This window comes from Pleurodeles waltl, chromosome 4_2 (assembly GCF_031143425.1).
Source record: "Pleurodeles waltl isolate 20211129_DDA chromosome 4_2, aPleWal1.hap1.20221129, whole genome shotgun sequence".
Taxonomy (NCBI): domain Eukaryota; kingdom Metazoa; phylum Chordata; class Amphibia; order Caudata; family Salamandridae; genus Pleurodeles; species Pleurodeles waltl.
In genome coordinates this window covers 154,459,038-154,480,487 of record NC_090443.1, presented here as the reverse complement: position 1 = coordinate 154,480,487, position 21,450 = coordinate 154,459,038, and the positions used below count along the sequence as shown (strand labels likewise).

The 21,450-nt window shown below is 43.2% G+C and overlaps 1 protein-coding gene across 4 annotated transcripts in view; it reads left to right on the top strand.

The window, feature by feature from the left end:
• The window catches only part of ZNF385A (zinc finger protein 385A), a 413,082-nt gene that overhangs the window by 248,461 nt on the left and 143,171 nt on the right, over positions 1-21,450 (top strand). For 3 of the 4 annotated variants that reach the window (XM_069231020.1, XM_069231019.1, XM_069231021.1), the window contains one exon: positions 7,331-7,423. In XM_069231020.1, the coding sequence (XP_069087121.1) occupies positions 7,331-7,423 (93 nt within the window). The remainder of the gene's footprint in view (positions 1-7,330; positions 7,424-21,450) is intronic. The other variant, XM_069231022.1, reaches the window with a different exon arrangement.

Below are 21,450 nucleotides of genomic sequence, written 5' to 3'. Positions count from 1 at the left end.
GCCTTTGCCCTGAGGCGCTTGTCAGTAATTGTTTGCCATTTTGGACCCAGTGTTTGTAAGTCCTGTTGTGCTCGGATGAACTGTCTCTGAAGTCAAGCACCCTTTGCTTCTTCATAGATACCTGCTTTGTGTGTCTGAAGGCAGCTTGCAGTACTGTTGCCAATCTGGTTCCTGTACAATGCCCTTTCCTGAAGTTTAAAAACTAAAAATGAACAAAGGGCAGAACGAGTGTGCTTGCCAATGCTTGTTTAAATTATGCCCATTATTTTGCCCTCAAAACTCTTACAAGTGTGCCCAATGTCCTTCGGAACAGAACCAATTCATCTTCTCTGCTGAGCAGCGCATCTCTGAGAAGAACCAATGCACTTCCTTGGCTGAGCAGCTCATCCTTGAGCAGAACCGATGCATCGCCACTGCTGCATGGATTGGACTAGGCACAAAAGAATCACATCGCTGCTGCATCCCGCATCTTGGGTTTGACGCATCTCCTTCAGAACTGCACTACGCGATGATTACCAGCAGTAGGTTCTCCCATAACTTGTCAACAGCAGCCTCAATGATGACACCAAAGCTCCTCTTCATAGCTTTGCTGCTCATTACAACTGACGCATCACTTTGGCTGCCGAACGCATCCCCAACACCGGCCTTCGTATCACAAGCCCCATTGAGCAGAACCAACACATGTCACTATTGAATGGATTGGATTCGGTGCAGAAGACTTGCATCTCTTCTGCATCCTGCATCACCTTCGGAACTGCTGCTGACGATGCTTCCCTGGAGCAGGTCCCTACATCCCTCATTGACAGCATCCTTGATGGTGACACCAAAGCTTCACATTTTAGCTTCACTGCTTATCCAAACCAAAGCACTTGCAAGCCCCGTCGACGGGATCATCGACGTCAGCACAACAGGACCTTACACCGCAGCCTTGCTGCATCTTGGAAACAACAAATTGCACTGGCTATGCGGCACAGATTCAACTTGGATCAACACAATGCTGCGCAACCAGCATTTAAGTTACTTTATTCAGCGGTCCTAACTGGGTTCCTGTAGCTGGCCCCACTCCATGGCCGTCAGCCAGAACTTTTGGCACTGTTCCAGTCTGGTGTGATCAGATATCCATAGTTGCCACTTTTTCTTTTAGGTGCTGTACTACAGGTTATTCTTTAAAAATTCATAACTCAAGTTGTACTGATTTGATTTTTGTTTTGGCCTTGTTTTATTCATTAAAATAGGCTCTATACTCCTAACCTGGTGTGGGATCATTTTGTGTGGTGTTTTCACTGTTTTACTATTTGAGGTGTTGACACATACTTCACACATTGCCTCCAAGTCAAGCCTGACTGCTGTGTGCCAAGCTACCAGAGGGTGAGCACAGCTTAATTTAGGGCTTAGATGTGCCTTACCTTAACAAGGATTGGGGTTGCTTGGTTGTTGCATGACTCAATCAACCAACAACCACATTTTTCACAAGGCTCATTCATCCTATGTGGTTACGATAAAATGTTGACATGGATCAGGTTCACCTGGACCTACGCTGGACACCCTTGCTCCAGAACCACACCGTGCCAGCTATTTTACATTTGGACTGTTGATCATGCTCCTCTTCTCATACCGCTGCCTCACTCCTTGTCTCTCTCTGGCGGTGCCATGAGCTCCCGCTGATCACCCTGGTCTGAGATTGGATTTGTAACTGCTTGATTGCACGCATTGTGAAGAGTGTCTTATGGGAATAGATTGGCGAGACAAGTGACGTAGAGGGGAGCCAGATAATGCAGATCAGCACCGAGCACAACGCAAAGCTGGGACAAGTCGGGATTGGGGTGCATTGTCAGAGTTGATTGTAGGCGATTGTATTAACTGCATAGGGGCTCAGTGTCGCATAGATGTGCTGTGGTACAGCACTGTGGTGTGATCTCATAACTGGGTGGAAGGCACCAGTGCAGGTAGAGAGGGGTTTGGTCATAGAGCACGATTGTCCTAGCAGTTGGCAGCCGAGTGTTCCGATCAGAATAGCGCATGGATGCAGTTTCAGAGCACTGTATCCCGGGGGCTGGTGGGTAATTGGATGGCCAAGACGGGGTGCACTGACAGAGCATTATAGTACCATGTCTTGCTTCAGTCAGGTGCTGCGGGTCAGGCTATGCGTTAACTGAGTGACCACTGTATTCCCGAACAGGTCGTAGGGCTGGTGGTCTCCCAGAACTGAGGGCGGGCGTAGTCAAAATAGAGCTGCTTTAGGAGAGTGCTGAGGGCCAAGAACTGGTCTCTGGTTGAGTTGGCACAACAGGTGTGCTCTGGCATAACACTGGTAGCAGATGGTGGGGTGGCCAGAATGGAGGTGCACTAGCTAACATGTATGGGCTAAGTAGGAATACTGCGCCCTAGTCCCACAGGCCCCCTCCACACACATACACCACCGCCACCACCACCCCCCTTCTTAAAATCCGATCTCCGCGCAGGAAACATTTCATTAAAGCGGCCCTTATCGCGGCAGGCAGCAGGGCCGGGATTAGCGCTGCACAGAGCATGCTGTCCGGATTACACCTTCACGTTCTCCAATGGCGGGCAGGAGTTGATCTGTGCCAGGGAGGAGGGTGGGGGCAACGCTGCCACCGAAACTGACGAGTTGAACGCGATGGGCCAGATTACAGTGATTTGCTCTGCGTTCGGTAGTTTTGCACTGATATTTGCACCGTATGACTGGTAAAAAAGCGCACATTTCACACTGGTCAATCGGTGCAAACGAAGACGCATTTTTTTTTCACATTCTTGCAATCTGTTTCTTAGCAACATAACCAGGCTCAGTCAGTGTGGCGTCACGTGGGACTGGACACATCTATCCCCTGAGGCTGATAACAACCACAGCAAGACCATAGTGGAAATGGCACAATCAGTGTGCATTACTAGAGCTTTGAGACGACCTGTATGGCACCACAGCGTGGCATTAACTGTGACGGCCACAGTAGGTGTGATTTCTCTATTAATTAACAGGGTCGAACTGCCCCATAGGGCAATCTGGCAGTGCCCATGAGGCTGGTCTGAAAGGTCAGTGTGTTGCTGGATTTTGTTTGGCTCTTTGTGGGCCTGTTTTATGGTCCACTGGGCCGGTTTTTACTATTGATTTCCCTGATACACCAACAAACATTGCCTTCAGTGCACAAATGCATAGTTTCCCATTCTTTGTAAAACTCCTAAAGAGTGTGTTTTTTACAAGTACAAAACTAGCGCCGTTTGTAATGTGAGACACTTTTTAGCAATCTGATTCGCTAAAGGCATCCACTTATACTGCCAGGCCTGTTTTCTATCCCAGTTCGACCTTGACCACAATCGGAGTTGGCATCGCATGTAGCAGCTAATAACCACTTTGGGGTCACCTTGAAAGAGGGTGAAGCCAGTGTGGCATCACTGGGGACTGAACCCACATAGTGGGCAACCTCATGTACCAGAAATCATCATTGTCACAACTTTCGGCACCAGGCACCGGGTGGCCTGTTACCTCAGCCAGTACCAGGATGTGTGGAACCTCTGCACACATGGATCACCTGTCACTGGTTCCAGGGGCAGCCCGTCCGCTATGGCAGAGGAGCATCCCCCCGGCTGAAAGGAGAGAGCATGGAAGCATAAAAATAAAATTATAATAAAAGCATTTTTATTATCATTTTATTTTTCTGCTTAGGTACGGTGGGGGAATGGCCAGCATTCTCTGCGTTTCAGAGGGAGAGGGGGTGAAGGACTGCTAGGTGCACTCCAAGTGCGCATCTCAGTTGCAAACTGACATGCACACCTAAAATTCTCCACGCAGCTGTGTTTCACAGCCAGGTGGCGACCAAGTGCAGGCTTCCATTCCCTCCCTCAGCGGCATTTCAGCCCGCTCAGGCCAATCCCAGCACTTCTGTCATGCTGTGTAACAGCATGAATGAAGAATCTGGATTGGGTGGAGAGGGGAGGAAGGCAGAGGCACCAAGGCTATGGGAGCGGTGGAGATGAGGTGGCGTGGTAGGTAAGTGTTCTTTTTTTTAATTATTATTATTTGCTCCGCGCTGTGCCCCAGCAGCCCTTCGTGCCTGCAGCCACCCTTACTGGTTCAGATGAGGCTTGCTAACAACTGGATTAATTTACCATTTTGCGCTGATTCTAAGCTTTCAAATTCTGAGAGCTACATAAAACAGGGTTTATATTGTGCCTGAGGGCAGAAATGCATACGTGTGTCTGCTTGCGCGCACCTAATTGCACAACACAACACACCATGGTGCTGTGTAGACAATCCTCCAAGCTGCGACTGCGGCAGATGCTCCTGGTTCTGAGGCTGACAAGATCTAGTAACTGGAAGACCTGCATTGAGGACCCAAGGTACATGAACATCACTTGAAAGGCCTGGGGGACATTTTGTAAAAAGCTCTGCATTCTGTGTCCGGCAAGGCTGATTTTTGGATTCATATTTTGCATTGCAGGAACTCTACAGTTGTATGTTTCAGTGTTCAGACCTCAGGAGCTGTACTCTCTCTCCTCCCATCTGGCTCCCTAACCCCTCCTCCTGTGCTTAGTTTGTGAAAGAAAGAGTGCAGGTGTCTGAATCTCTATCAAAAGCCTGTGGCCGGTACAATTAAATGTTATGCTGAATACCAAAGGCAGTAGTATTTAATACACTACCAGAAACTCCATGGCCCCTTTTCCTGCTCTTGTTGGGCCCTGATTTTTCAGGTCGAGTCTAGGCAGTGCACAAGCGTTGTCTTGCAACATGTTGTAATCTTCTGTGGGATCTCACCACGCCCATCTCATGCCCATCACTTTAATTCCTTGGCCTGCCTTTCAAAATTCCCTTGATTTCATAGGTAAATGCTTTACGTTTGTCCCGCCTTGAGGCTGCTTTGTTACCGCCTTGGAGTCTGAACTTGTTACAAGGATTATTGCACGATCGGCCATATAGCTTAGTGTGGCGCACTACCTTTTTCTTTTGCCTCGCCGCATCATGTTCCGTAGCCACATGTTGCAAGCTGCAGGATTATTTTTTTTTTTAACGTTTCATTTAGTGCAAATTCGATTGGAGGAGCGCTTTACATGAGTATCACTTACATACGTGAAGTTTCTTACAGCGCAAACTCGATCTGGGAGTGCTCTACATGAGTATCACTTATGTACAAGTTTACAGTTGAAATATATACAAACTGGAAAATTTAAAACAGAAGAAAACATAGAAATCCTCAACACGGTTCTCCCGGTACAGCGGGAGAGCCGATAGTACAATATTCACTGCACTTGGGAAACTGCCGCCATAATTCTTTGCGGGACATTTCTTTTGCAAAACATTTTGGCCCATAACTAAGCCTGTGGTGGTCCTATGATAATGGGACCACCACCAAACAGTTCAGCATGACATGCTCTTTCTGTATAGGTCATCGGTCTCTTTTTAAGCTCTGGTGGCTGGAACTTTTGTTTTTGGGCTGGGAGTAGTTTGTGTTTTTAAGGGCCTTATTTGTGGTATTATTGCAGTAGGCCTGAAAAAGTATAAGGCACTATGCCCTCTAGGGGCTAAATATATGGTTACACTGCATTACGTTCTGCCATTCGCTTTTCATGTGGTTATCCCCTCTAGGGGCTGATTGTATGGTTATATGACCATGTTTCTTACAAATGCTACTTTTATTGTGGTGCCCTCCAGGGGCTGTTCTGAGCATTACAGTCAATATACTACAATATTCACTGCACTCGGAAACTTGCCCCATAATGCTTTTCAGGAAATTCCGTTTACAAAATGTTTTTGCCCATAACTCACTGTGTGGTGGTCCTAGGACAATTAGACCACCATCAACACGTTCAGCACGACACACTCTTTCTGTCTAGGTCATCTCTGGGTGGGTCCCCATACTAGGTTGGGGGGACCCCAAAATAATAAGCCTTCCCACCATTCAATCTCTTTTTAAGCTTTCTCATGGCTGGAACTTTTGTTGTACAGCTGGGAGTAGTTTGTGTTAAGAGCCCTGTTTGTAATGTTATTCTAATCCGCAGTGAAATGTGTAATGTACTACACTCTCTAAGAGCTAAATATGTGGTTGCATTGCATTACTTTCTGCCATTCTCGTTTCAGGTGATTATGCTTTCTAGGGGCTGACTATATGGTTACATGGCCATGTCTCTTACAGATACTATTTTTATTGTGGTGCCCTGTAGATGCTCTTCTGAGCATTACATTCAAGATACTACAATATTGCTGCACTCGGAAACTCCATAGTATTTTGCGGAGTATTCCTTTTAATAAAAAGATTTTTGCTCATAACTCAACATGTGGTGGACCTAGGACAGTGGGACCACCATCAACATGGTCAGCATGACATGCTCTTTCTGTCTATGTCATCACTGGGTCCCCACACTAGGTTGTTAGGGACCCCAAAATAATAATATTAAAAAATATAATAAATAATGGCAATATTTTCATTTATTGCTGCAGATAGAGGAAGAAGGTAAATGGAAGTCCTTTAGTTATATGCAGGACCTCTGCAATTATGTGGCAGAGAAGGCCAAATCATGCAGCAGGGTTGACCAATTTATGTGGCAAGAAAAGTCCAGTTATCCATTTACAATGACAATAGCTCTAACTAAAGAAAATGGGAGACCTATTGCTTTGCAAATTCTTGATCTCCCATTGCGACTGTATTGGCGTCTTTCTCTTCCTCCGTCTTACCGATTTATGTGTTTTCCTGCTTTTGCACTCTGTAAATATCTGGCGCAGGAAAAATAAATTTTTTATGTTAGTGGGTAGATACTTATTTTTTGGATGGTGAGGTATATATATCACCAGTAAGGTTCTTATTTTATGGACAGTAAAGCTCTTATTATATTGACACTAAGAATCTTATATTGGTGGCAATTTTCCCATGACATTGGGGAAATGGTTGTCATTAGATTGGTGACAAAGTTTTGCTATATATGGCTCTGTCCTTGTATTGATGGTAACATTCTTATAGTAATGAGGAGGTTTTTATATCAAGGGAGAAATATTACACTGGTGAGGTTATATGAATACTGAAGTATTTATATTTGCAGTACAAATGTTATGTTGATGGTGAGGTACAGATTTCAGAAGTAAGGTTCTTATATTGGCTACAAGGTTCCTATTATATTGGTGGTGAGGTTCGTATTGGCAATAAGGTTTTTATTTTACTTATGCTGAGGTACACATATCAGTGGTGAGGTTTTTATTTTTGGCACCGAGGTTCCTGTCTCGTTGGTATTGAAGCTTTTATTGGCGGTGAGGTTTTACATTATAATGTTGGTTGAATTATTTGGTTGATAAAGACACTTGAAACTAAAGCTGTCATTTTCTCCACAGAACAGATATAGCCCAGGCAGCGGTGGTGCAGGCTTCTCCCACAGCACCCATCCAATGTGCCTGAACCCTACACTGGAGGGACCACATCTGAAGGTGAGAGGGGGGCCCTCCTGCAGAGCTTTATCTTTGTACAGTATTTGATGTTCACATTTACAAAGTTATGGGGAAGTGGCATGTCTTACTTCTTGCATGTTATTCCAGAAATGATTATTGTTTATATGACACTTTCATTGCTTCAAGTCGCCCTCGCATGTTGTTGAGGTCACTTTATTTCAGTGTTGGATTTTAAAGCCATTGAGTTGTTTGCAGGCCTAAACTTGCGGCTTCACCAAGAACACACCTAACTCCACTAAACTCTTCTGAATGCCACAGCTCACCTGGTTTAGACATCAGAGAGCATGACACCTATTTTTATCCACCATCACTGCTTTCAATTCAATGCTCTGATTGCCTTTATCTTGGTCAGCTTGAAACCTCATGAAAGATGTTCCATCACGGGTGGCCCTCAGCGTACTAGAAGCAACATAACATTCAAACTCGACTTTTTCTGATCAAAAAGGACTCCCTAATTAAATCATTGCCCAATATGGTTACTAGAATCTGGAATTATTTTCTCAATTATTCTGTGGTGTTCTGTTTCCCTGCTTGTGGTAAAGTGCTCCATTGATTCTGTGGCTATATATGTATCTGTAATCAATCAATATTTAACTAGTAGCGTACTGATCCAAGACTGCATAGAACTGCAACTTACAAAACAGGCAGTGCCTGACATTGACTTTCATGGCAATCGAGCCAGTTTGAAGCTATTCACATCTAGACATATTTTAGAACCCTAAGGCCGATGATTCCACTGAATGGGCAGATATACAAGGTAGCAATTATCATTTACGTTCATTCCTGGGTAAGAGGATGTGGGGTGTCACCTCATCTAGTTATTGATGCTTCTTTGAAGATAAGTTTCTCAGTGGTGAGGATGGAGTTCTGCTTTACGTTATCCATGCTGTCTTGGGTGAGCAAATCTGCGAGGAAGAGACTTGCAGCTTCACTCGAGAGGTGCGTCCCATCAGATGAACGATAAAAGTGGGACTCCATTCACAGCTTCCATTTATAGGTGCTGGAAGTATGGGTCCGGGGGGCTGCAGCATCCCCAAAACTGATCATAGTTGACTTCAAAAGGTGAAAGAGTAATAAAGACGCCTTTACATTTTGTGTTTGTTTTCACATTTGCTGTGCCTTCAGAGACAAAGGTCAAATATCAGGCTATGTCTTCCGACAAATGGCTGCTTATTCAGAAACTGGCATTTACTTTTATTACTCTGACAGTTAACCGGGTGCTACTATGGAAAAAGGTAAAGAGCTGGTGTCTCCCCGATAAGCTGCTACGAGCAATACAACAGATTTATTTAGAAACGTGGATCCAAGTAACAATTGGAGACAGTACTAGAATATCCAGGAAGAGACCAACCTACCAAGGGCTCAAGCAGGGATGTGTTTTAGCACCCCACCTCTTCAGCCTCTTCATTGCAGATCTATCACCAGTCCTGGATCAGGAAAACTCCCTTCCACCCCGGCTGGGTCCCCTCCATCTCACCCACCTGTCGTAGGCAGATGACATTGTACTTTTCAGCTCAACAAAAGTGGGTCCACAAAGATTAGTGAATGCCCTGACATCCTACACCAGAACTAACAAAAACAAGTTAAATCCAACAAAAACAAAAATCATGTCTTGTCAGCAATTTCCCGGGCCGGGTTGCCGGTATTCTTCTAAAGGATATCCACCTGAAGGTAGTAAGTAACTACAAATACTTGGGGTTGTACCTAGATTCAAGAAGAAACTTCTTCCATCAAAAACAATATATAGTGAAGAAAAGGAACATCCTAATCCACACTTTAAGCATTTTAGCTAAGAAATTGGATGGTTCTTAGTTTCAGCCGTTGTTAACAGTCATCTCTGCCAAGCTACTTCCAAACATTGCAAATGCAAATGTGGCCAGGACGGGGCAGTACTGGACAAATTGCAGATTAACGCCTTCGGGCGAGGGTTCTCCCTCCCTCAGTGTTCATCACCAGCACAAATCTGGCTTAATTCCTGGCTCATAATGCAAGATCTGGCTAGATGGTCAGTAACAATAAAAAGCTGGTGTAGGATGACGCAAACACAAGATGCCACACTCAATAGTACATTATGATCGGCTTTACAAAGTGACCAGCAGTCAGGCATGCCACAAATATTTGATTGTTTCCACCAAACAGTTGCATCTAACTGAACTATGATGCTTAAGTGTGCCGTATGATGTCTTTAAAAGAGCAAGTTACAGTCATGTTGTGAAGATAAAATAAAATGTAGTTCTTGATCACATACATGAATGGTGATCAAACACTATGATGCCCCTTCATCAGCACCATACTTAGCTGTTCCATTTTTGGCACACATAAAGCACAGACTTATGACTGTATTTTGGCAGCACACCAGTATTGACCAGTCATCCAACATGGAAACACACTGGTCCTCAGTGGCAATACAAAGGCCCTGCGGTGTTGGGAGGGGGGGTCCCTGAGCTCAAGAGGTCCCCTCAGCACAGTACCTTGGCCTGAGAGCTCCGGAGTGAGATTGGAGGGGGCCACATCCATGTACTTTGTGGGGGAGGAGGATATGGGGGGGTGCTCAGGTTTCATTATGCCACTGCTGGTCCTACAGAATGCAAAGCAGAAACGGAAGATTGTATGCATTTGGTCTGACAAACTGTGTGAGCTTCGTTTATAAATACTATTCAATAATAGAGGCATTCAGACATACAGGGAGATGATAATTGCGAGTCTTAACGCTGAGAGCACACACTTAAACTGTAAATTAGTGGATTTCTGACAATGGCTCCGATTGACAAATCCTAGCCAAATTCTTCACCAAAATAAATAGTGTCACCTGTTCATTTGCACAAATGCAGAATTGCACTAGTTTTATAACTATTAAGATTGGTTTTAAAAGTCATTTTTTTAAAAGTCATTTTATCAGCAAAGATATAATTGTACGTTCAGAATGAACACTTGCACTTTCTTTCTAATTTATCTTCAATTTTATGACTTTGTTATAATTGCAATACTGTCATGGTTTTAATTGTGAAATTGTTATGGTTTTAATTAGCTGAAACACTAAAGAATAATTGTAAAATACTTTTGACAGTTATGTGAGAGGAGTTTGTAAAAGTGACCTAGGTGAAAGTATTGCTGGGTTTACCAGAAGTGATAGGACAGGCTGTAAGATGGGTGTAGATGGTTTTTCTACCACACAGCAACACTTAAATGCTTGTAAATGAACTATGCACATGTTTCAAAATACATCAGCAACTAGGAAAGCAGAAACAAAGTATATTTTTTTGTAATTCTGAGGTGTGATGGAAACAAATATTTTTTATATGATCAAAATAAATCAAGACATTGAACTTGGTGTTGAGCAGGTGATACATTTTCACTGAAACCTGATTTCCACACATTATCGTTTTTGTTCTATATAGCTTTACCCGTAAAACTGCATATTTATGAACATTTAGTGGCCTTTTCAGTGGAAAATCTGGTGTCAGTAAATGATGATGTTTCACCACCCCACACTTTAATAATATACTTGTGATAAATTTGTCAAAATGCACAACCGGATACATAACACACTTTAACACTTCCTTGCTGAATGGGCGTAGCTCATTTGCTAAACTTGTTCTTTGTGTCAAACTTGGATTTTTCAAAATTCCTATGACTTCAGTGGAATGACATTAAAGGCAGCACCCCCACCATGCAAATTTTTGCCGGTCCACTGCTTCCATGTTGTCTTGATTGAAAAACTCTACTCCGATATGTTCAGTTTACTGGAAGGTGTGGTTTAGGTCAAGCAGCAAATGGATAATGAGGCTGGGTTTGGAAAAACTTTTTAGTTATGAAACAGGTTACAACAAAAATAATAAACAAGTGGGCTTGATGACCCAGGACTGGTAAAAGGTTACAAAAGGCACCAATAAAACAAAAATCTCAAAGCATTAACCCTAGCAAAAAAAGAGGGATAAGAGGACTTTTTCAAAAACAGCTTTGGGGTTTATGCACAAGCAATTCCAGGTGATGTAGCATGTCATGTGGTGGCAATCTGCATTTAGGACGAAAAAATTAGAAACGTTTGCAGGAAAACTGGGACACCCAATACCTGAAAGAGATTACAGCAAGTGTTTCTCAAAATAATAAGTTAAAGTACGTTGTTACTGAATAGGATCTAACCAGTGCTTAATTTGTAACAATGGTTATACGTGGTGGACATCACCATTTATTTTTGGGTCCAAAACTGTCTTTTTGTCATCAGACTTTGATCCAGAGCAAGAGAAGCAAAGGCAGAAACGGGATAAAGGAGAGAAAGATATGGAAATAGTGACAACGATTGAAAGCAGAGATGAAAACGAGCCTACAAGATAGAGATCGAGAAACGGGAAGTGCAGGTGTTGGAAGTCAGAGGTTTGAGGTGAAATCAAGACTAGGCAGTCTTGGTATTTGAGAACCTGGAACTTTGGTTACACCTGCAAGATCCTAAGAAAAACACTGGATCGCTGCCCTTAGCTTTTTCGCACATTAAATATCGGTCTTCATAGGACTGCAGAGAGAAAGGAAACAGAAACAGCAACCTACTTGCATGGAGACCTAGCCTCGTGGGAACGCACAACGGAAGCAGCTAATGGCAAAAGGCCCAGCTGGGCAAGAACACTGGGAGCTGGAGTTGGCAAGTACCACCTGCTTCTTAAACACAGGCAGGAAAGCAGTGAAAAGAAGCCATATGACTCATGTGCAAGCAACTGTGAAAAGGCAACTGCAGCAGTCTAAAGGTCCATTTACAAGATGGTTATGGGAAAACATTCAGATCTTAGCAGAAAAACGGATGGTGTAAACTGGTGATCTAATTCTATATCCAATACTTACTCAAAACCAAATTGTGAAGTTCCAGGTATATCACTCCATGCGTTTCCGTATGAAATTGTAGGGATGTTGTTTGTCAGCAAGTCAGTAACAGATTCATGTTTTCTTTAATCTGGTCTTTGTCAGGCCACATTCACTGTGATGTTCTGTGCAAAGCACCTCATGCTCAAGATGCTTCTTCGAATGCAAGGATTTTGTTTGGGAATTTTTCTGCACTCCTTGGGTCTAGGTCCTTGCTCTGTCACATAGCTCAAGTAAATTCAGTATAAGAGGCCAAGTAGACCTTGCCTCTGGAGCCACTTTTGTCCTTGGCAGAATCAGAGTCCCCACATGTTGCCATACACTGTCTCACAGGGACCCAAGCAACCGTTCCAGGCTGGGAGCCACTGGAAAAAGAAATTGTGAGAACATTTAAAAAAAGTGAATCTGACACAGTGAGACTTGCACACCAGAATGGTCCACGTAACTGGCGAGACTGTCATGCTGTGGACTGATTTTTATGAAGGTCTCATCGCCGAGAATCTGGCATTACGCTCAAGCCAGTACGAGCAGATTGTGCCATGAGGACAAAATACAAATGGATTAAAGGAAGGTCCACATCAGTCTGCACGGCTGATTCAAGCTTTGTGGCTTGCAATGGATGTTCAGGTTTGGAAGTTTGGCATTTAAATCATCTTAGTTGGAAGGCACATTTCATTTTCATCAGAGCAGATTATGTGATTACATATCACAACATACGACCACAAAATCGGCAACATATCAAAAGCATACTTTTAGGTCATGAACGTTGAGATTTTTTATGATCCCGAGTCACAACAAAATGAGATCTGATGCTTTGTGGCTAAACCTGAGAAGGTTTTCAGAATCAAAATTTGTTTTACCTTTCACAGCTTAATTTTGATTGGCACATCTCCATCCTTCACTTTTCTACTAATTGACTCGCCTTACGTGATAAAGGTGTGCTGACAAGTGGTTCCTGCATTCTCCGTGCCATAGACGCCCAAGCTGCACCTTACTGCTACACTCGTGGAATGCTGCTGTAAAGCATCCAGTTTGAATGTTGTCCTTTTAAGAGGGCACGTAGTTTAGCAGTTCAAGCTAGACAGTAAAGGTTGAGCAGGGACCAAGAGTGAAGAGGAGATTGTCAGTCTTTGTCTGGAATGGCACAGATGTGATTAAATATGATAGGAATGGATTGAATCTTGTCGGGGTTATCACCTGCAGTAACGATTAAGTTTAAATAACAAAGGTGAGGGATGTAAATCACTTAGAGTGGAGGATAGGCAGGTTCTGTGCTGTTCACAAAGTTACCACTAACTAGTAGTCAGAGCTCTGCACTTGGTGTACTGGAATGAGACATTAATATCTGTGTTTTGTCATCATACCAGTGCATTTCAGTTCCTATCAATTATGTTTCCCAGCAAGATTTCATGCATATTTAATAGAGACGGTCCCACCACTACCACCGTGGAATCCCAGACTGTGAAGCTGGGAGGATCCTATGGTCACGCACTGGCACCTGTTCAGGAAGCAGGCACCCATTCAGGTCCTAAGCTGTAAAGTCTATGTACATGAGCAATATGGTGCTGGAGCCACAAGACATGGTTAGATGTGAGGACAACTGATCAAAGCATCATGCTCTGGCTGAGTTCTATATTCTTTCGTGGTCTGAGGAGAACTATTAACTGTGTACTTCTGAACAATGTCAGTCAAATGTGCAGAAAGCATAACTGAGAGGCATATTATAACTTGAAACCTTAAGTCCATAACATGGACATGGCCCGCTCTCTTCCATTTCTGTTAGAAAAGGAAGAACAGATATTAGATGTGTGTTGTTAAGAAGATCACCACTTCTATCTATTGGCTTATGGAGTGGCCATGCAACTACCTTTTTAAGAAGCACTATGACAACTCATGCAGCAAATGAGTCATGGACCAAGGCCTGACTTATTGAGAGACTTAACAATGAGTCTCCTTCAAGAAGCATGAAGGGTAGAGGCCCATTAATAGCAGTCATGTTTTATGTTTCACCACAGATGCTAGAAGTTTAGTAGTGAAATCTATAGAAAACAAATTGAAGAAGTTACACAAAGCAGTAGATTTTTTATCAAAACAGTAAATGGATTTACAAGGAAGTTACTTTTGGACTGTATTTAGTCTTTTTCCTAAATACCTAGTGACGTTCTCAGATGTACCTCATATGTGGCAGTCCTTAGGATGGAGCAGACAGTCCATCATTTTGCACAGCTCAGAAGAATGGTCCATTGTGACAAACAACTTCTTTACATTGTCACGCTGCTGTACCAATTTGGGACATGAACAAATGCTTTGAAGAATCTTCTCAGTGGACCTCAAATGTCAATTCTAAATTTGGCTGCTCATCAGATGAAGAAATCATATTACCTGGGCATCGAGGTGGGGCCAGGTGGTATGAATGTAAACCAGACTTTCCTCATAAGCACCAACTTTGTACATTGTTTCAATTTAAATGCATTGCTGATTTGTATGGCTGATCTGATAATAGGGCCAGGATCAGCCACTCCTTACATAGGAGACTCCTACAAAAAGATATGCTATGAGAGTTCAGCTTCGGAATTAGGTTTGCCTCTATAGTGGGCACCTTAAAATGCCTTAATGTCTGCCAACCCCTTCTCTTATAAGAATCTGCCAGCAATTGCCTTAAATAAGGGCTACGTCTGAGATGTGACAGTCACTATTACATGTCACACTAATTGTCATTCTCATGGCAAGAAAAAGCTTTTACTGCCAAAGTGATCCAATATTTCTCCTTATTTGATAACTGTCATCGTATATTTTGGGAATCGGACGCTGTGCAGTGTACAAAACTATTATGAGACACTTAGGCCCGGTAGCTTACAGCAGTACATATCAATATGCTGACATCAGGACTTCTCTACAAATTTCACAATATGCTCTTTTGCTGTGTCAATAAAACTAAGGGCCTGTTCCCACAGTACAGAAGCATTGCAAAGATATCCCTGGGAGATTTAGTTTCTTGAACAGGTGAATGCTTCAAAGGGTGGTATCACAAGAGCTACCTCCCTTCTGGGATCTACATGTTGAAAAGACCATACGAAGCTAGAGGCCTCAATATTGTTTACACCACAAGACAATGCTCTTTATGTTAGGTACTGCATCTGGCGATGAGGGTAAGACTGATGCCACAGTAGAGCTTCCACCCAAAGGGAACTTAACACCCAGTTTGGGTACCTGAATAATAGTGATATTGATTGCTTTCGCAATCTGTCCACGAGGAACACTCCTCGTTCCACCCCCAAGCACCTAAAAGGACTTGACCCATATGTTAACTCAACATTAAGAAATTAGAGGCAGCACTTGAGAGGGAGGTTCTATCTTACCCGAGACTCAAGAAGTGATGGATGGCTGCACTTACATTATCCATAACAATTAATACCTGTATGTACCCATGCTCTCCATTTTTGTCATACTTTGTTATTTCTACATTTGTTATAGATACCGAATACCTTTGAAGTAGGATGATGTGGCAGTCTAACAGAAAGACTTAGCAGCGTATTTAAGAAAGGCTTTCTTGTGCCCCCTACCGCCACCATGTGTGTGCCTTATTTAAAATATTGCACACCATGGCGCAGAGTAGGGGGCAATAGCGCCATTTTGTTGATGCTGTTGATGTACTCTGCAGGAGTAGCGCCAACATTTTGGCGCTAATCCTGCAAAGTAGAGAGGGGCCCATTGTATTCAATGGCATGCCCCCTTTTAACGCCTGCTCTGAGAAGGCGTTAAAAGTGAGGGAAAAAATCACTCAAGACAATCTGTTAGATTTCCTTGCAACATTTTTCAGCTCCCCTAATGGTGGAACGTCCCCTTTGCATACATTATGGCTGGAGCAGGCAAAATGTAGTTCCAAAGGTTTCATAGTGGCACAATGCATGCATCGCGCCACTTTGTAAATATAGCGCAGCGTTTTTGGCCTTCTAACGCCACATTAGCATTAAAAAAATGACGCAAACGTGGCATTAGAATGGCGCTAGGGGCTCTTAAATATGCCCGTTAGTGAGATGCCAGGGGCCATTAGAAAATAGATGGCTAACTACTGGAATCATTCCATAAGTTCCGGAATACTGGAATTATCAGGTTTAGTCTAACTAAACTGGAAGACTGAAGGCCTTCCCAAATATTTATTCCATAATGATTTCAAGCCCTAATTTAGAAGTCTGTGGCTCTGATACAATCAGTTGTTGCCTCAGACAGAGCAAGTCCGAGAGATAGCTCTGGGAAATGCAGAACGTAAGGCAGATTCTGCCTTGGTTTTCTAAAGGGTGACCATGTGACAGCGATAGGGGCCTTAAAGCACTGTGTAATGACTGTTACAATGGGCTTTACATCCGCTTATCCCAACATCTGATTTAAAGGCTACAGGTCGTACAATGCTGAAGTAAGGATATGGAGTTGTTGCTGGTAATCATGTCTCAGATCCCCATTGTTTCCATAAAAACCCAACGTGAAATTTTCCTGGTTACCTGTCCACCAAGATTTCCCCTACATTGCTGTGTCTAAAGAACTCGAACTCTTCATATGCTGTGGTCTCCCAAAGCCATTCAGAATTAATAGACACGGGAACACTCTTCTAGGGAAGTCTCCTGCCTTTGGACCTGTTTGCCGCTTGGCGTGGAGCAAATTGTTCAGCAGGAACTGTGTTCCTGCTGAAGATGAAAAGAGGTATTTAGTCTTGACAAGATGGCTCTTTTACCTGTTTTCATGTATTTTGTCTAAAGTTAACTTTAGTATAGTACCTAGAGACTGCACGGTGCCTATTAGTGCGATACACCTATCTTTTCATTTGTAAAGTCACTATCATTTGCCTATCATTTTCGACTTTCCACAAATCAGAGGCTGTTATTTTCCTATCTTTTCCTATCCTAGCTGCATTGTGCCAGTGACTGGCTACCCCTTGCCATTCGCTGGCTACTGGTTGACCTTTAGTGGGTTCATCTTGCTGGTCATTGTATATCATTTGCATGTCACTGGCTAAAATCTAATAAGCACTAGTTCCCCTTTGGCCAAGTTCCTAACACCAGCCAGCAGCAAACCCTGTTATTCAGTAACTCTGGCCTCCTGGGCCGTCAGTGCACCTCATCTAGATCAGACTAAACCTACCCCAGTACTGAGTGCCCTCCAGAGCCACTTTCTGGTGTCGCAGTTTAACATTTTGCCTATAGACCATCCCACCCCTTTGTGCAGGGGTACATTTTGGAGGCCGATGAGCAGAGGTCAGGAGAGAAATGTGCTGCAAACCCATTCTCTCTGATTTTTTTTATTTCTTCCCTTGGTAGCTCTTGCCTCAAGACCCAGCATTCCAAAAAGATTCTGCAACCTTCTGTTATTTTCCCCAGAGCTTGGGTTGGGAGACATTCCCGAAATATCAAATTTCCCTCTGTCGGATTCCTTTGAATGGGCTGAATGATTTCTAGCTGTTTGCTGTAACACTGATGCGCATCATCTGGCGGGTGGAGTGGCCTTCAGTGTGCGGATTACTGCAGGGATCCCTTGGGGTATTTTTGCATCCTTTTCTCTATTGCTGGAAAATGGCAAAGGATGTTCACAGGACACATGGAAATCAGAGAAGAGCACAGAGGATCACGAAAGGGAAGCGCCTACCGTAGAGCCAGGGTAGGCACAGAAGGGCAGAGATTGTCAAAGAGGAAGGGGGTGGTGGGCAGACAGAATACTCTAAAAGGCTCACATGGGATTGGACAGAGATGATCTGGAGAGTCACAGAGGGCAGCAGAAGAGAAGGAGAATGAGGATAGAGGGGACACAGAAGATAGAAGAGACTGGAAGACGCATAGGATAGTATTGAGTAAAGGAGATACACAGAAAAAGGTCTAGGAGGGTCGCATGACAGCTGAAATTTTAGAAGAGTCACTGAGGGTAAAAGAGCGTCCATAGGGGAGTCCTGAAACAGAAGACTAAATGGAGGCATGAGGTAGTCTGAGCCCATTTGAGGTATAGGAGCAGGAGAGATGTCTAAGGAGGAGCCAGAACTGAGGAGAGGACCAGATGAGAAATGTACACCCTAAACAGTGCACAGAGGAAGTGCAAAAGCTACAAGCCAGATGAAGCACAAAGGCGAGCCCCAGTGAGATACGAACATAAGAACATAGCTCAAAATTGGGCCATCCATGGCAGTCCAGCCTGAGCCCACGAATGGCACAATATTTAAAGAAGAGCTGAGGAAAGGCATGAAGATCGGAGGAGAAATCAGAGGATGTGTAGCAATGACAAAGGGGCAGGGAAGATCCTAAGGAGGCTGGGAATCCCTATGAGAGCCAATATGCTGGGGGAGATATATGTTAGAAGAGAATCCTTAGTGAGCACTGTAGCCAAAAGAGAACACTTAAGGAAGTATGGAGGCTGTAAGAAACTTGTGAAAGTGCATAAGATAGAAGACAAACAAAGAGGATGCATATATTGAATTGGAACCTCAGAGGAGGGACGAGCAGAAAAGAGACCAGAAGTGACTTCAGGAGAGTACCAAAGAAAATTGATACCAAGAAGACATTGCAGAGGAGGCATTACAAGGGCTTTCAGGGAGGTAAAAAGAGATAATCACAACGCTTATGAGTTATGAAGGCTGACATATGAATACATTTCTTTTTATATGGTTGCATGTGTTGGGCACCGGCAATTTTGGGGAGCGTAACTTATTTTTCATCCATCACCTTCGATGTAGAGAAAGATAAGAATACAGTGTCAAAGTGAAAAATCAGGGATGATAAATTAACCTGTGTCGAATGAGATGGTGTGTGAAAAAGCTTAGCTGTCAAATCAAAGCCTAGGCAGCCTTGATAGTTGGCACTCCAACAGTGAGCTATGCTTATGTCCGACTCTAAAGAAAACTTTGGGCCCCGGCATTTAATTTATTTAAACACTTTCTGTCTTGAGCACAGGAGACAGAGTGACTTGATCAGTGCCTGTAAATGATAGCAAGTGAAAGTCTACATGATAAAGCAAGCAGAGCCCTTTTCAACATATAAAAACCAATGAAAGGCTCCCAGGCAAAACAGTGACCAGAAAGAGCCATAAGGGCCATATGAGAGCCCATGCAGTGTGGAGGAAGGAAGAGGTCCTAAGAAGCATGGAGATCACAAAAGAGCCCTGTAGAGGCCTGGAGGCCAAATAAGAGCGTATGTATGCGATAATAGTTAAATATAGATGAGAGCTCACATTCTTCCAAACAGAACGCAGAGGGTTACATAGAAAGGTTTGGGGATTTGGCTAATAGGGGTATGCAAAATTGTAAAAAAAATTCTAGCAATATTTTCTGAGATTCCACAGAAACTCTATTAAAATACGCAAGATCAGAACTATGGCATTAGACCTTTGTGGTTGGAGTAGACTAGGCAGCTGATTTGTTAAGATACTTTAGAAAGTTCTATAAGGCAAGGTTTTTGTGATAGCTCTTGGACTAGATTCCACCCATTGGGGGCAGTTCTTGAAAAGGTTTGTTTTAGAGTTGTTTCTTCCTAAATAGTTTACATTTTAGGAGAAGAGTGTCAGTGGTCTGAAGAAAATGGGTGCCCAATAACATAATTTAGGTGTTGTGCAGTGAAATGGTTTATTTGTAATTCAGTGATATCCCTAGCCCTGATAGGAAGCCGTTTCAGTAATATTAATCAGAATATGGGTTATATGTTTAAATGTTTTTAATACAGTGACCAATTCCTGATTCCTGAGTTGCGGTCTCTGCTTCTTGGGACACTGTCCACTGACCTCCATGAACAGCAGGAAGGAAGACCAAGGTGGTGAAGTTGCCTTTTTGCCCAAGTTGTTAACCCATTAACCATATTTTGCCCAGGCTCTAAGATCCAATGTCAAGCTGAGCAGACAGTTATGGGGGAAAGGAATAGTAAAGCCTGTAAGTGCAGGGCCAGAGTGATAGCTCTGCGGTCTGAAGCTAGGCCGGGAATCGCCATTAGAAGAGGGCAACCATGAAAGGCATGGCCTTGGAGTGTCTGTAATCAGATGACTGAGAATTGAAGTCATGGTTATCCTGGTTCAGCAATAAGGAGTTGTGCTCATATTTCACAGTGTTTATGTTACAACAGAAGTTTATAGTGGATCAGTAATATTAAAACCTGTACTGTCCAAGAACAAGTCAGCGGTTTCATAGGTGGTAACTGTATCATAAACACACTAGGTGTGCATACGGTGAGTGTGATAATTGTTTGCTGCGTATGATAAGTGATAACGTTGACCTGTTACTGCAGAACAGTAGTGGCAAATGCGATCTCCCGCTTTGGCTTTCAGTAATGTAAAGTTCACAAGTCTCATCACGTGGAAGTGCCCCACATGTTTGCAAGCAGCTACATATAATCCATCCATGTTTATAAAAGGTTATCAGTGTTGAGGACCATCTCTGACATTGCACCCACATTGAATGCAGAAGCGACTGAAACTCTAGGGTGATCCTTAAGCACTTTCTCAGCATAGAGAGCGCATGTGCTGTTTTTTTAAGGCATTTTTGTTTACAATCAGTGAGCTTACAGCCCACCCCTTGTTCGTTTTGGTTGCCTTCATTGTCATTCTTTTAAGCTTGCTTGTATGAGGGCGGCGTGAGACAGCTTGACCTTCTTTTCTTGTGCTGAACCCTCCCATGGAGAATGCCCCAAATACATGTGTCCTTCCACTGCTTCTCTTATAGGAGCTACTTTTTGTTCAGCTTGAACAAGTCTTTGTGAGTGCATCTCGGCCATTCTTGTATTATAGACAGTCCTCATATGTCTACTTTTATGTGGTCAACAAATAACGCCTCTTTTCTTTATCTTTAGCGCTTCTTGTACCTATCCTGAATTTTATTTTTTATTTTCTATACCCTTTAACATTGCTAGTGAACCTCATCCGTGTTTTTCTTTACCTTTACCTTTAAACAATATTTGCTAGTAAACCTCACTCATATTATTTTACTTACAAAGGCAGCATATGTTTTCAAGTTTGTCCAGTTTACGGTCGGTACACACCAGATGATTTTGGCAGAAGACGCTTTATTTATCGGTATCTTTAGCTTTTGTTCACCTAACACATTGGCCGTTTATTTCTTTAGTCGTGTGTTTGCAAGTTCTCTTTTCACCTTACATTAGCCTGCATCACGAGATGTACTTTTTTTCAGTGGAAAT